We start from the raw sequence: 13828 nt of genomic DNA on the forward strand, positions 1-13828 counted from the left end.
TTGTAGCTGTGGAACACTGATTTTTTGTACCAGAATAATAAATTATGAAAATGAGATGTATACACATCTATCGTTTTTGGCCTTTTTCGTATAAATAAACAAATGAGAAGAAATGTGAGCTGGCGTTTTCGTTTCGTTTCCGTCCGCCAAAATGGATTAGACCCCATCAAATAATGGAAGTGACTGATGGTCGCTCGAAAAAAAAGGAACCACTTTTTTAAGATTGAAAATCCTATATTATGCTTTTTTGGAACCAATTACTACCGTATTCCAAGTGATTTTGTATAATTTTGTTAAGCAAAAAGAACTCACTGATTATCACCTCCTTTGTCTCAACATGTCTCTTTCGAAATGCTCAGCGGTCATACTTCCAGCCAACCTCTCGCAATTGTCATTGAAAACTGAATAGGCGCTCATCTCGCCGTGACGTCGTCTTCCAGTATTCCAGTATGTGAAGAGGATGAGTGAAAGAATGAAGAAGACACATCCGAAATGAGCCCTAGAATTCATTCAATTTTTCAATTTGTTTCGAAATTTGTGTTTCGAATGGGAATCGAATGAAGAGGTTACTTCTTCTTCTAGGAAAATGTCCAAAATTAGCACTCTATACCGAAAGGAACCAGAAAGACAATGGGTTGCACAGAAAGCCCGGCACTCCCATTCTCTCTTTATCCTCCACTCTCTCGAGTGGGTTCACTCGGCAAACATATGTCATGTCGATCTCTCTTCGGCCCTCATGTCCGTTGGCCAATTTTTCAACGAACGACGGGGAGATAATTGCAGATATATACTACTACTACTACTCACCAAACTGCCAAAGCTTGACCAATAACGTATATACCAATTGCAAGTGAAGTTGAAACCCATTTCCTTTCTTCTGAAAATCGGGGAACGGATTAGAAACGAAAAAAGTTTTACATTTTTACTCTGGTGCAAATAATTGGAGCTGTGGAAGAGAAAAAATTGGCCGAAGTGTCCACAACGACAACTACAGTAACCTAAAACTTTTTATCTCCTTTTTCACTGATTTTCGCCTTCGGCCACGGCCACCTTTTCCACAGCTCCGATTTTTTATCATAATAATAGTTTCGAATAACCCACCATAACCCTCGGGAACCGCTTCGGATTTAGTCAAAAAATCCCACTCTTTTCCATTCGGCATCTTCTTTTCAGCTATTTTCTCTTCTTCAGCTTTCTCAACCTTCTTCTTCTTTTCATGTTCCTGTTCTAATTTCGTTCTTTCTTTTTCTTTCTCTTTTCGGAATTCTTGAAGATTCCGGAGCACATCGCCCATACTAAAGTAAAGCTTGAATAGCGGAGAGGTTTTCTAGAAAAAATATTTTCGTTGTTGGTCTACAACCAGAAAAGGGAAAATTATACAACAATTTGATAGGCATGCAATGATTTATTATGATTTATCACGAAAATGATGATCTGTAAAGTATGAGATACGGATGGGTGTGTAGAGAATCACAGGTGACGAGATTTGAACCAGGAGAGTTATAATTGAGATCGGATCGGCTTGGCCAGGAAAAGATATTGATTTTGGCGATCGACTTTCTTGAGACAGACGTGATTAAAGTGATTACGGAGCTGAAATTTATGTGTTGATTTCCCTTGATACAGATCATCAGAACTCACAATTTGAAGTGATTTCTCGGGCGCGCTCCGATTTGTGAAACCGGTGAGCTTTTCTAGATTCGAATGCTCAACAATCTTTGGAAACATCAAATGTGGTATGACCATATCCATTTCCAACGTTTTGAGATTTGGAAATCCCTCAAGAATTTTTACAAAGTTTTGTACAGTATTACAAGATCCATTCTGGACAAGATGAAGATTCTGGATAGTTTCGAATGTCGATGACACAAGAATATCGATAGAGGCTGAAGTCAGTTTGCAACTGTTCAGGGTGAGAGTGTTCACAGTGGATGGGATTTTGAGAAGAAGTTCATCGATGGGAGAGAGTTCTTCTTTGTGAGAAGTGCATCTGAAAAACGTCCTAATGGTTACGGTAGAATGAATTGGACTTACGAAATTTGAAGCTCTCTCATCGCATAAAGCTTCGGAAGAATATCAAGTTGATCGCAATTATCATCGTGCAAATTTGAGATTCGTAGAGTGTGTGCTTGTTGAAAAATGAGTGGACATGCATCGTAGAGAAGTTTCAATGTGTTATCCTCCTCATCTCTGAATTGTATTCCAACGGCCGGAGCCCGATTGTTCATTGGAATGATATCAGCTGAGTCGGTGGACACAAACACTTGCATGATTCTTGATCTTTCAGACATGAATTGGATCAAGGCAGTGATTAGAATTCGTGGAATTTGTGGATCGGGGAAGACCAATCGACAAAGATCAAGTTCGACATTATGAATCGCCATTTCCACCATGATTTCTTCGATAAACCATTGAGTTTTAGACTGGCAGGGCGTGACGTAGCAGCAAAAGTGCTTCAGATTCGGTCCAATTAGCCGCTTCATTCGGGCAATTTCACTGCTCCATTGACGATCAAGAGTCAGTTCAAGAGATGTGATTCGATTCAGCACGACGAGCTCCTCGGGTTCATCATCCGTCTCCGCGGAGAAGTTACGAGCATTTTTGACAATGATCCGATTCAAATTTGGAAAAGTTTGAATTTCCTCGAGGACTCCGATTGTGAACCGTCGAAACTTGATTTCAAACTCCACAATCTGGTTCAGAAGACGTTTGCGGACACCTTCGTAGAATTCGTGTGCATTTTGCTTGTTTTCTTTATATCTGTAACTAACAAGCTCCTGACGTTTGTCCTCTGGATCAGCTGAGCACGTTACAATGGATAGACGAGAAGAATACTTTCGTGGTCGCATCAGAAGCGTGAATACAGCGGGCCACTGGAAATAACGGTTCGGAGAACATTCAACTTCTTTACGCTTACATTAGGATCTGCTTCTAATCGAATCGCATATTTCTTCCTTCTACTGATTGGTGTTTGTAAACATAATAGTCTGAATCTTTGACTCGTCAGCTCCAACGAATTACGATCTTTGAACTTCTCGACATCTCCAATGATTTTCTTCATTAACATGTCATTGTGGTACACTAGCGCTTTCGTTTCACCTTCATCTCTGACAACTGGCATCAAAACCTGAAAATAGTTAAGCTTAAAAGCGGTGTTGGACATGAATACGAGCGAATGAACGTAAAAACGCAGTGTGAACAAACATCAGTTGACTGAACATTGTTGAATCGATAGCGCAAAGGAAAACTGTTGCGCAGCCAGCTCCGCGGAAACGAAAAGTTCTTTGACTATGCGCATATCAATCGTCAATGCTTCATTGAATAACGAAGGTGTTGAGAAGTCTTGAGAAGAGGTGCAACACTTGTTAATTGCGTGTCAGCGAATGTGGACGCGCGCAGGAATCAATAATGCTTTCCTCTAGAGGCCTCTGACACACAAACCACTCGTTGCTCACTATTGTCGAATTAAAAAAAGTGGGACCTGAAAATTTGAAAGGCGTAGCTTTTTTTGATTTACGAAAAAGTGCGGCAAAAACGTAATATTTCACATTTTCGCTTCGTTCGAGCTACTTTCGCAATTAAGTTTGGTTTTTCGATGAGAAACAGATTTTAAGGATGCTAGTGATCATTTTCTTCCAAGAAATCTAAATTTTGTTCAGAAAATCCCACTAAATTCACAGAAATAAGGTTCGTTTACTACCGTAGTGTTTCTGGGACAAGGCCTCGAAAATTGACCGGGAAGCCGCCCGCGAAATTTTCCAGGTCCCACTTTTTTTAATTCCAATAATTACCGCTCTTTTCAGCCTTTTTTCTTTTTCTGAAGCTTCTTTTTGGTTACAATAAAAACGAACTATTTATTTCGGTTATTACTAATAAATATGCCTCTTTCAGTTTAACCATGTCGTCTGAACAACATCTTCAGCAACAACAACAGAGACGGCTACCTGGGAACCCGTTTTTTCCTTCAAGAAACACAGGAAGCAGTCTAGATGCACCGGTACTAAACTGATAGCTTTTGTAGAAATAAAGCAAAAAATGATTTTTTAGGAAACCCCTCATCTCATCGACGCGCTCACTTCCCAAATCGACGAATTTACGATTCAGAGCATAATTGATACTCAAAGACAGAGGTAAATATCCAGAAATTTTTACGCACTAATCATAAAATTTGTTTTAGTCTGAAAAGATTCGAGAAGACAAACGAAATGTTGATGAATTGCGCTCAATTGGGGGACCGTCGAATCGAGAAAGCGAAAAAGGATTCGATAGGACACAAGGATACGATTCTGCAGATGAAAACGGATCTCGAGTTCATTTTCAAAAAGATTCGCATGTTCAAAACAATTTTGGCGTCCAAGTATCCGGAAGTTTACGCAGAAGGTAAGCTACATCCGGATGAATAATCGAAAAAATATTTTTTTACAGTATCTACGGAGCTGGCACCGAAAAGGGACGTCGATGATGGATGAATTAAAATCGAAAAATTGATTTATGTTATGAAGGGAAAACGGATCATTAAAACTCTTGTCAAAAAAAATTTGAAAAATGATCTCATTATTAATGTGAAGTCAAATAAAGTCAGTCTCGTTTAGCTTATTAGTAACTTCACAGTATGGGGAATGCTGACACAGAAAGAAAAGGGGAAACTCGTTAAAGTTACAATTAATTAAAAAGGGTGGTTAAATGAATAGATATGGTTGATATTAGAAAAAAAAGTTATTTATGATCTTCTACGACGTTTTGAGTCATGACGCTCATAGTCTGTATCCGAATCCGAATCCGATGAAGACGAGTGCCGACGCTTTCTTTTCTCCTTTTTGCTCTTCTTGCTTCTTTTCCTTCTCTTGTGATCATCATCAGAATCAGAATCACTTTCAGAGCTGGAATCACGGCGTCTCTTCTTGGCTTCTTTTCGAGCAAGCTTCTTTTTGGCCTTCTTTTCCTGCTTTCTCTCCTTACGTTCCTTCTTTCTCAACTTCTTCAACTTCTTTCGTTCTTTCTCTTTTTCCAGAGCGACAAGCGGCGTCTCATCGGCACTCGATTCAGATGACGTCGAACTGACTTCGTAGGCCTTTGTTGATTGATTCGGTTTAACTTGAATGTGATTTCGGCATTGGAAGTACAGATGTCCAGGATATCCACATCTTTTGCATGCTCCTGTGACAGTTGGAGCCGATATGGCAGCGCCAGAGATATCTGAAAAAAAGAATTCATGAAAAATAAATTCAATAGTTATTTTGGGGGGGGGGGACGGAAACTAACCGACAAACGCATTTGGGTCGTATCTAGATGGGAATGCAGATTGTGCTAACGCAGAAAGTGACTGTTTACCTAAAAATGCAAAAATGCTGGGAACGAGTTAATTTTTCTTTTACCTGAATCATCGTCCCTTGAAGTAGGAGAACTTCGATCTGTTGATGCAGTTGTACTCGCAGATCCAAATTTTCGCACAAAAGGCATCGGAGTCATGTTGGCGTTCGCCATTCTGAAATGAGAATAAAATTAGATCTAGGTCTTTGAGGTCATTAAATTAAGAACAAGGATTCGGAAAAATCGAAACTGCAGGATGGGCACTTCTATTATTTGAAGAAGATGCAGTTCCCATCCCTAAGACTTCTTATTTCCTGACTTCTTATCTTGTCTTTTTTCTTTTTGTTCTTCAGATTTTTTTTCATATTCTTGTATTTGAAGACGAGGGTTTCGGAACATCACAATAAATTCAGAATCACCATCAATTTGCCATCCCATCAATTACATCTGCCTTTTTCCAGACACCCATTGCATGACAAATGAGCCGATAGAAATGATTTTCGGGTGGCTCTTGTCTTCTGACTTTTCGCCCATCTGTTATATGTCCGCAAATCAATACAAAACCTCTACCCGCCCCACTTTCTCTTTCTTTCAAAGTGTCCTCTCGCGACAGAGGACACAGAGCTAGATGCTCTCAACAAACTCTTCTCAAGCAAACTGCCCGCTCCTCATGATACGTTCCCTCGCATCACTTTGAAATTCACTTTACTCTTTTCCCACGATTAGGAGGTATTGGCTCCAAAACAGCGGTCTTCTTTTGAGCAAACTTTCAACTATTTTCGCCGAGAATGACAGTAAGTTTGACTTTGGAAATTGTATTGTTGGAAAAAACCCTTTCGAAAGCGTTGTAATCAGCCGAAAATGGTGTATCTGATTTCAAAAAAATGCAGATCTGCTGGAGATTCTTTCTCCAATCAGTCAAACTAAAAAGTACTAAATTCAACTCTAATTTTTCAACACTAAGCTTTCATATCAATCCCTATAATTAAGATCGAAAAACCGTATGACTATGCTGCGCTGATGGTGCGAGTCTCTGCTGGATTCGTGATATTCATCTCATTGTCACTCATTCTACTGGTGGTTGGGAATCTCATCTACACAAGTTTCACTGACAGAATCGTTTTGAAATCAAAAGTGAGTTGGTTCTAAAACACCGTATTTCCATTAATAGAAGCCACCCAAATTTGAGCTCAGTTATCTCTATTCCATTGAAAGATATCAAACCCTTGTCCACTGATAAAACATTTATCATATTATTGCCAATATTTTATCAGTTGACAAAATTTCTATATATTGCACAGGAATCGAGATAATTGTGCTCAAAATTGGCGGCTGAGGGGTGGGCTTCTATTAGAGGGAATACTGTATTCGTATGGAAATTATTTTTTTTAAATTCGTTTTCAGAGAAGCCGTTAACCAAGAAACTATAAGCTCTTCAAAACGTCCTGAATTCAATCACAACGCCTTGCCGATCCTAATCATAACGTTCCCTGCTTTTCTTCGCTTTTTTTGCTGGCTATCTAACTTATTGAATTATATTGACTGAATAAAAAATCGCCTATTCTGATAACCACCGATTCACAGCGACGATAAAAAAGGTGAAGGTCTCTCTGCGTCTCTTCTCTTAATTCGGACTACTAAGCGGAGAAAACCTGAAGATGTGGCGGTAGCCACCGAGAACGGAATAAACTAGATGAGAAGGGGCGACACTTGCAAGACGCTACACAACGACGTGATATCCGTCGCTTCCTTCTTTCCTTCCACGTGTAGTGGTGCCTTTATACCGTTTTTCTCCTATTTTGCGACCTTATTAAAAGAGATCAAAAGTTACAGTAACTAGGCCAAAAAATGCTGAAATCAATCATCTTTTCATCGTTATTGGCCGTAGTATGCTGGGCCGCGAACGACAGATCATGGACCACCGAAGAGGGAATCAAAATTGAAATTATCAAAAAGATTGGAGACTCGAAATGCAAGATCAAATCCGAGCCAGGAGATCAGCTAGAGCAATTTTACAAGCTTTCCGACAAGGAAGGAAAAGTGATCGGAAGTAATTTTGGTCAGAAGCCATACACTTTTACGTTGGGTAAAGGAGAAGTTATTCACGGAATGGATATTGGAATGGAAGGTATGTGCGTTGGAGAACAGCGAAAAGTCATCATTCCTCCCGAGCAAGGATTCGATGAGGATGGAGAAGAGGTCGAAGGAGTGAGTTTTTTTTATTGAATATGCTGGAAAGCTGATTAATTATTAATTTCAGAAAGGAGACACCCTGTACTATTTCGTCGAGCTCAAATCAATCTTCCGCCCAAAACCAGGAGACAAATGGATCACTGAAGACGGCGTTCATATTCATGTGACACACGAAGTTGAGGATTGCACCGAGAAGGCTACTGCTGGAGATACCCTTCATCAACAGTACACTCTGTATCTCGAAGATGGAACTTTTGTCGACTCAAGCTGGAGCCGTAACCGTCCATTCATTTTCAAAATGGGAACTGGACAAGTGATCAAGGGAATGGACATTGCTATGGAAGGAATGTGTGAAGGAGAGAGAAGAAAAGTTGTCATTCCACCAGAGCTCGCTTATGGAGAGAAAGGAAGACCACCAGCAATTCCAGGAAACTCATTTCTTCATTTCGATCTCCAACTCCAAAAACTTGTCAGACCAGGAAAAGAAGAACTATAGAAAATATTCCAACTATTTCTGAAGCATCAATTATGAATTGAAAGACCCAAATTTAATAAATTTTAAAAACCAAATAAATTAGCTGTGAAAATACAAACACAAAAATAGAAAGGATGAGGAAATTTTCAAATAAAAAGCTAAAACCAGTTTATTGAAAGGAAGGGGATGTACACACAATAAAAAGGTAAAAAATGTCTATTCGAGTGTCTAGTTTTGGAGATCAGTAAAACATTGATTAGAAATTAGCATATTAACTAGATATAATCAAAGCATGAGCTTTTTCAATTACTATAAAACGATCGGGGCCCGTTATTAGGAGGTCCTGAATATCCGAAAGACGGCGGTGAAAACATTCTGGACTGATGCGGTGGTTGGGGTGGGGAGAAGTCTCGTGGGCGGAAAAAGTTGTTATCATGGGGATTATTGTAGAACGCCGATTGTGATGGATGTTGAGGAGGCCGATGAAGCATTGGTCTCGATGCAAAATTATCCTGGATTGGCACTTTTCCAAATGGCGTATCCTGCATTGGAACAGAGTCGAATCGATCGCGATGCCATGGCAAGGAAGAGAATGAGCTGAAACTGATGCATATAAAATTTTAATTTTTCATCAAAAATCCAAACTTGATTAAAACTAAATCAGGCTTTTTTCTATAAATCTTATTTTTTCAATAAGTTTTGGTTTCCAATAACAGCTCAAAACTTTAAACCCTACCTTTGTCTCTCTCCGCTCCTTGGTGGTCCGGGCATATCACTCCATGGTCTATCAAGTCCCAAATCCATTTGAAAACATCGTTGTTGATTTGACTGAATACCATACTGCTGTTGACGTGCGGGTGGTTGGTTATTCCATGGTGGAGAATCTTCGTTATTCCGTTGCCACGGCATAGGAGGTGCAAAAGCGAACGGATCCGGACGACCTGTGTTTTTATTGCCTCCATTCTTCTTCTTTTTCTGTGGTGATTGGATTTTCGTTGGATTCGGAGTTTGGGTAACATTGGGAGTCTGATTATTCTGTACAGCAGGAACCTTCGGAGTAGATTGTTGCACTGTAGAAGTCGGTTTAGAAGCTGCCGGTTTGATTTTCATCATCTCAGCTTTCTCCTCTTCTCTTGTCTTCTCATCCAGTTGATCCAGATTCAAACCAGGTATCGATGACGAATCGTTGTTCGTTGCCAATCCTAACGCTGGCGCGAACTCGGCTTGTGGAGGTTTCTCACTGAGCTTTGGAATCTTTTTAATGCTCGTTAAGCTGCCAACACTCGCAATTCCAGGATTGGTTTTGATCGGAACAGAAGTTTTGGTCGGAGGAGCAGAAGGAGCAGGCGTTGATTGAATCGGTTTCTTCGGAGATGGTGTGTGGACTGGGTTTTGTGAAGGAGCAACTGGCTTGTTCTTCTTAATCGGTGGCGAAGAAGAGTCATGTTGAATATTTTCTACAAAAAATACATTATTTAAAGTATTATAAGAAGAAGAAAAAAAAATAAAACTAACTGTTAGAATCTGCAACATCACTGGCCCGTTTCCTAGAGTTCATCATTCGATTCATCTCGTCTGTGTACGTTTTCGAAACGTAAGCTGGAGAAGAGTTTACTCCAGCAAATGACTCTGTTCGAACTCGCGCCATGGTTTCAGAAAGCGAATTAGAAGGTGCGGATGCATTTGCTTTGTCCAGTGACACCTTCTCCCATGGTGTCGGTTGCGATAATGGGGCAAACTTCGGGCGCTCAGGTTCTTTCGTTTTTTGTGCTTCGAGTGGAACTCCAAATGCAGAAACAGCAGTCGGTATCTCTGGAGCAGGTTCATCAATCTTATCTTTTGGTATCCACGACGCAAAACCAGTTGCTATAACCGGAGCTTTCTTCTCGACGATTTTTTGAATGAGAGGTTTTTCGGCGGGTTTCGGAGTTGTTTTTGGACTTGGTACCACTACGGGAGACCTTTGTGGGGGTGAATCAATTATTTCGCCATCTTCAGGAGGAGTAATTCTTTCTGCATACGATGGGGTACACGCCACACTTCTTGGGGTAGACGAGGCTTTCGGTGTAACAGCTTTCACTTCATTGATCTTTTGTAGAAGTTCTTTTTCCTTTTCTGTAAAATTGAAATTACGATTTTCAAATATCAGAAGAAAATAGGTATTACCTGCAAGTGATTGCGTCAACTTCTGATTTTCTTTCTTTTGCCTATCCATACTGGCTTTGAAAGTGTCTCTCTCGTATCTGGCATTATCGCATTCGACTCCCAAAGTTTGTGCGACCTTATCCATTTCTTTTCTATTTTTGACAGCTTCATCACGTTCTTCCTCCGCTTTTTTCTTCTTGATCATTGCCTCATCGCGTTCGTGTTCCATTTTCCTGACTTGTCTTGTGATTGTCTGACAGCCAGTACATCTCTCGTGTTCTCCCAGCCATAGCCTATCCTCTAAATGTGCCTGAGCTTCAGTTGCACTTGCCACTGCTGCACTTCGCTCTTTCTCATACTCGTCTCGAGTCCTCAAGTAAAACTCTGCTTTATCTTTCTCATAAATGAGGTCTTGCTCCAAATACTGAATTTTAGCTTCCAAAGCAGAATTCTCTAGCTTCTGATCTTCAAACTTTTGGAGCATCTGCGTTTTGAATTCCTCATACGTAGCTCTTTCTTTGATGAACATCGATATCAGCTCTGCTTGATTCGTTTTAAATTCATCTTTCCGCTCTAGAAGATCAGCCCGAACACATCGAAACTCGTCAGAAAATGATAATCGAGTAGATCTGCCGAAGTCTTTCAACTTCTTTGCAGCTTCACAATACTTTTCTTCCACTTCCTTATACCGACAAATTTGTTTCTCTTGTTCGTGTATTGTGTTCAGCATGAAAATGAATTGTTTCCGTAAGATCAATGGCTGGTCTTTCAATCGAGAGGAAATTTGTTCTCCAAAACCTTCTTTGATTGATTTATTGAAGGCGTCCTCCAGAAAAAGAGAGCTCAGAAGCAAATCATTTTCTGTCTGACAAGAGAATTCTCGTGACTGTGCTGAGTTTTCTGATGGAGATTGTGAAGAGGTCGATGGAATATTTGCAGAATTTTTCGAAACTTTTTGAGAATTTTTAAGAGGTCGTCCTCTTGCTTTCGGTTCCTCAACAGGAGAAACAGACTTTTGAGTTCGTGTTTTAGCCGGTCTTCCAACACTCCTAGTTTCGGTTACGGCAGGAATATCAACACTTGTTGATGGACCGTCAACAGCTTTCCTTTGAGATTTCCTTCGACCCCAATTGGGTTTCTTGGCTTTTCCACCAACAAACGCATGTTTCTTTGGTTTCTTTTTAGAAGCTGGTTTCTTTTGCAGTGTTCCCCCAAGACAGAGATCTTCTTCTACTGCTTCAGCAACATCTTCAGCTGGATATTCTTTTTCTGCTTCATTTTCCTCAAGATCATCTACATCCATTTTCTCGTCAATTCCCTCATCCGGATTTTTTTCCAACAGAACTTCTTCAGAACCGTTGGAAGTGCTAGGAATCGGTTGTGTGTCAGTCTCAATATTGTTTAAAGCAGACTGTGATGATGAGTTTCTTCCAGCTCCGAAGTGAAATGCTCTTTCAGACTTTGTTAATGTCCGGCCCTCTGTAATTATCGGAATGATTGAAACAAAACGGAAATGACGGTTCTCACCTTCTGTGACATATGAAAAACATCCGCGTACTTTTTTGCAGCACATTCCAAAATAGGAGTGGCATGAATGACAAAGGTGTCTGTATATGTCCACGGGTTTACTTCCAGTCTGCAATTATTAAATTCATGTGAAGACTGATACGAGCGGAAAAAAATGATCATCGTTCTCTCTTGACCACCCAAAACAGAAATAAAAATCAATGAAATTAATGTTAAAGGAAAAGATATTCAGATTTCGCGACTACCTTGACGTTTGCATATTTTCGCTCAATAGTCGAGTGTTAGAAATGAAGAAGATGAGCTAATCAATAATTGAAGCTCTTTGTGATAACTGGCCACTTATACTCGGTATCATAGATCATCTTCAAGACTTGCTAGCTCGGTTTCATGCTAGTTTTTGAAAAAATAAATTACCTCGAGTTTTTTGTAAAATGTAAGCGATCCAGCTTTGCCACAAGTTTCACATGGTATAGGCTCTATGGAGTCATTCGAATCTTCATCGACTGCGGATGTGGATTCCTCTATGATAACCTCTTGCAAAGTCTGAAAATAAATAAAATTTTTCACTGTGTTTTATTAAAATGTAATAAAGACCCACTTCGACTTGTTCAGTACTGAATTCAGTTTCCAGCGGTGCCAAAACGGGTCCCTCTTCAGCATCATCTGTATTGTCGTCCATTACCTGAAAGTTTTTTTTGTTCGAACGGAGATATTTTCAGTCAAAAGTACAAACGAATGTATAGAGGAGTAGTTTGATAAGATCATATGCCACTCGGTTCGGGTGAACAATTAATCGACAGCTGAAGTGGGCGGAGCAACTGAACTAGTCGAAACGCAATGCGGGCGCGCAGTTTTTGCAAAACCGCCGCATGCTGTTCTGAAATGAATGTATTGTCTTGTCGCATATTTCTTTTTTAATAAATACGCTTTTTTTGCAATTTTGACACATTTTTCCTCAAACCTGCAACCAATTTTGATTTTCAGATGAATAAATCTAGTGATAAAGCAAAGCCTCGTGGTGAATACGAGCCCGACTGGGCTGATGAACCAGAAGAGGAAAAGAAGACGAGAAAAGAAACTGCTAAAATATTTGGACCGCAAAAAGACCCGGAGTGGTGGGATATTAACACTTTTAGCAAGGTTAGTTTGTTCCTCACAAAAAAAAATAGAAAAAAAAACTCAATTTCAACCGAATGATGATTTCAGGAGGACAATCCAAATGGACTCCTTCAAGAATCTTCTTTCTCGTCATTGTTTCCTAAATATCGCGAGAAATACATCAAAGAAAGCTGGCCGCTCATTGAAAAAGCTCTTGGAGAACATCACTTGAAAGCCGACCTCGATTTGCTAGAAGGAACTATGTGTGTTCGAACAACACGGAAAACCTGGGACCCTTACATTATCATGAAAGCTAGAGAAGTTCTCAAGCTTTTATCCCGTAGTGTTCCATACGAACAGGCTATCCGCGTCCTTGAGGACGAAATCTACTGTGAAATTATCAAAATCTCCTCAATGGTTCGAAACAAAGAGCGATTCGTAAAGCGGAGAGCTCGCTTGATTGGAAACGATGGTGCTACATTGAAGGCGTTGGAGCTGCTGACTCAGTGCTACGTTTGTGTTCAAGGAGGAACTGTTTGTGCAGTTGGACCACTTTCCGGACTCAAACAGATCAAGTAAGTCTATTAGCCATATCACAACACCAAAAACAACCACCATTTTTCAGCCAAATCGTCACAGATTGCATGAAGAACATTCACCCTATCTACAACATCAAATCTATGATGATTAAGAGAGAACTCGCTAAAAATGACGAGCTTAAAGATACAAACTGGGATCCATATCTTCCAAAGTACAGAAAGAAGGTGCAATCAGCATCAACTACAAAGGAAGCGAAGAAAAAGAAGGCTTATAAGATGAAACCGAAGGGAGAGTACACTCCATTCCCACCAGCACCCGTGATGAGCAAGATCGATAAGCAGATTGAAAGTGGAGAATACTTCATCAGAGAACATGAAAGAAAACTAAACAAAAAACGGTAATGGGGTTATTCAGGGTGTCGGCAAAAAAGGGGAAAAAAAAACTCCGCGAAAACTCGGAGAGTGTTCCAATCTGGCTGAAACTTTGGGTAAAACTGGAGAAAACTATAGGAAACATTTTGCCAAAGTTTGGGGTCAAAAA

At 40.1% G+C, this 13828-nt stretch overlaps 9 protein-coding genes across 9 annotated transcripts in view; 4 read left to right on the top strand and 5 right to left on the bottom strand.

The window, feature by feature from the left end:
- Nucleotides 1–318: 318 nt before the first annotated feature.
- CBG27167 lies at nucleotides 319–1155 on the bottom strand (the record flags this gene model as incomplete). The annotated part of the gene is made up of 3 exons (XM_045237896.1): nucleotides 319–499; nucleotides 808–877; nucleotides 1146–1155. 3 exons carry the CDS (start codon nucleotides 1153–1155, stop codon nucleotides 319–321), a joined length of 261 nt encoding a protein of 86 aa, XP_045100188.1.
- Nucleotides 1156–1500: 345 nt separating this feature from the next.
- Nucleotides 1501–3121, bottom strand: CBG19104 (the record flags this gene model as incomplete). The annotated part of the gene is made up of 3 exons (XM_045237897.1): nucleotides 1501–1990; nucleotides 2035–2873; nucleotides 2918–3121. The coding sequence occupies 3 exons, from the start codon at nucleotides 3119–3121 to the stop codon at nucleotides 1501–1503; spliced, it is 1533 nt and encodes a 510-aa protein (XP_045096676.1).
- A 777-nt stretch (nucleotides 3122–3898) lies between these two features.
- CBG19105 lies at nucleotides 3899–4469 on the top strand (the record flags this gene model as incomplete). The annotated part of the gene is made up of 3 exons (XM_045237898.1): nucleotides 3899–3997; nucleotides 4131–4380; nucleotides 4426–4469. 3 exons carry the CDS (start codon nucleotides 3899–3901, stop codon nucleotides 4467–4469), a joined length of 393 nt encoding a protein of 130 aa, XP_045096677.1.
- Nucleotides 4470–4720: 251 nt separating this feature from the next.
- On the bottom strand, nucleotides 4721–5484 carry CBG19106 (the record flags this gene model as incomplete). The annotated part of the gene is made up of 3 exons (XM_002637353.1): nucleotides 4721–5196; nucleotides 5263–5331; nucleotides 5376–5484. 3 exons carry the CDS (start codon nucleotides 5482–5484, stop codon nucleotides 4721–4723), a joined length of 654 nt encoding a protein of 217 aa, XP_002637399.1.
- Nucleotides 5485–5607: 123 nt separating this feature from the next.
- On the bottom strand, nucleotides 5608–5748 carry CBG27168 (the record flags this gene model as incomplete). The annotated part of the gene is made up of 1 exon (XM_045237899.1): nucleotides 5608–5748. The coding sequence occupies one exon, from the start codon at nucleotides 5746–5748 to the stop codon at nucleotides 5608–5610; it is 141 nt and encodes a 46-aa protein (XP_045100189.1).
- Nucleotides 5749–6098: 350 nt separating this feature from the next.
- On the top strand, nucleotides 6099–6726 carry CBG19107 (the record flags this gene model as incomplete). Its single annotated transcript, XM_002637354.1, has 3 exons — nucleotides 6099–6104; nucleotides 6301–6444; nucleotides 6715–6726. The coding sequence occupies 3 exons, from the start codon at nucleotides 6099–6101 to the stop codon at nucleotides 6724–6726; spliced, it is 162 nt and encodes a 53-aa protein (XP_002637400.1).
- Nucleotides 6727–7158: 432 nt separating this feature from the next.
- On the top strand, nucleotides 7159–7999 carry Cbr-fkb-3 (the record flags this gene model as incomplete). The annotated part of the gene is made up of 2 exons (XM_002637355.1): nucleotides 7159–7518; nucleotides 7571–7999. The coding sequence occupies 2 exons, from the start codon at nucleotides 7159–7161 to the stop codon at nucleotides 7997–7999; spliced, it is 789 nt and encodes a 262-aa protein (XP_002637401.1).
- Nucleotides 8000–8280: 281 nt separating this feature from the next.
- Nucleotides 8281–12329, bottom strand: Cbr-gei-6 (the record flags this gene model as incomplete). The annotated part of the gene is made up of 5 exons (XM_045237900.1): nucleotides 8281–8575; nucleotides 8715–9435; nucleotides 9494–11759; nucleotides 12065–12193; nucleotides 12249–12329. 5 exons carry the CDS (start codon nucleotides 12327–12329, stop codon nucleotides 8281–8283), a joined length of 3492 nt encoding a protein of 1163 aa, XP_045096678.1.
- A 305-nt stretch (nucleotides 12330–12634) lies between these two features.
- CBG19110 overlaps nucleotides 12635–13828 on the top strand; it is a gene marked incomplete at both ends in the record, with an annotated part of 1491 nt that continues 297 nt past the window's right edge. Inside the window, 3 exons of the mRNA XM_002637357.1 lie at nucleotides 12635–12790; nucleotides 12857–13323; nucleotides 13374–13685. Of these exons, the coding sequence (XP_002637403.1) occupies nucleotides 12635–12790; nucleotides 12857–13323; nucleotides 13374–13685 (935 nt within the window). The remainder of the gene's footprint in view (nucleotides 12791–12856; nucleotides 13324–13373; nucleotides 13686–13828) is intronic.

The sequence above is a fragment of the Caenorhabditis briggsae genome (genome assembly GCF_000004555.2).
Source record: "Caenorhabditis briggsae complete genome, chrV, whole genome shotgun sequence".
Lineage (NCBI taxonomy): Eukaryota > Metazoa > Nematoda > Chromadorea > Rhabditida > Rhabditidae > Caenorhabditis > Caenorhabditis briggsae.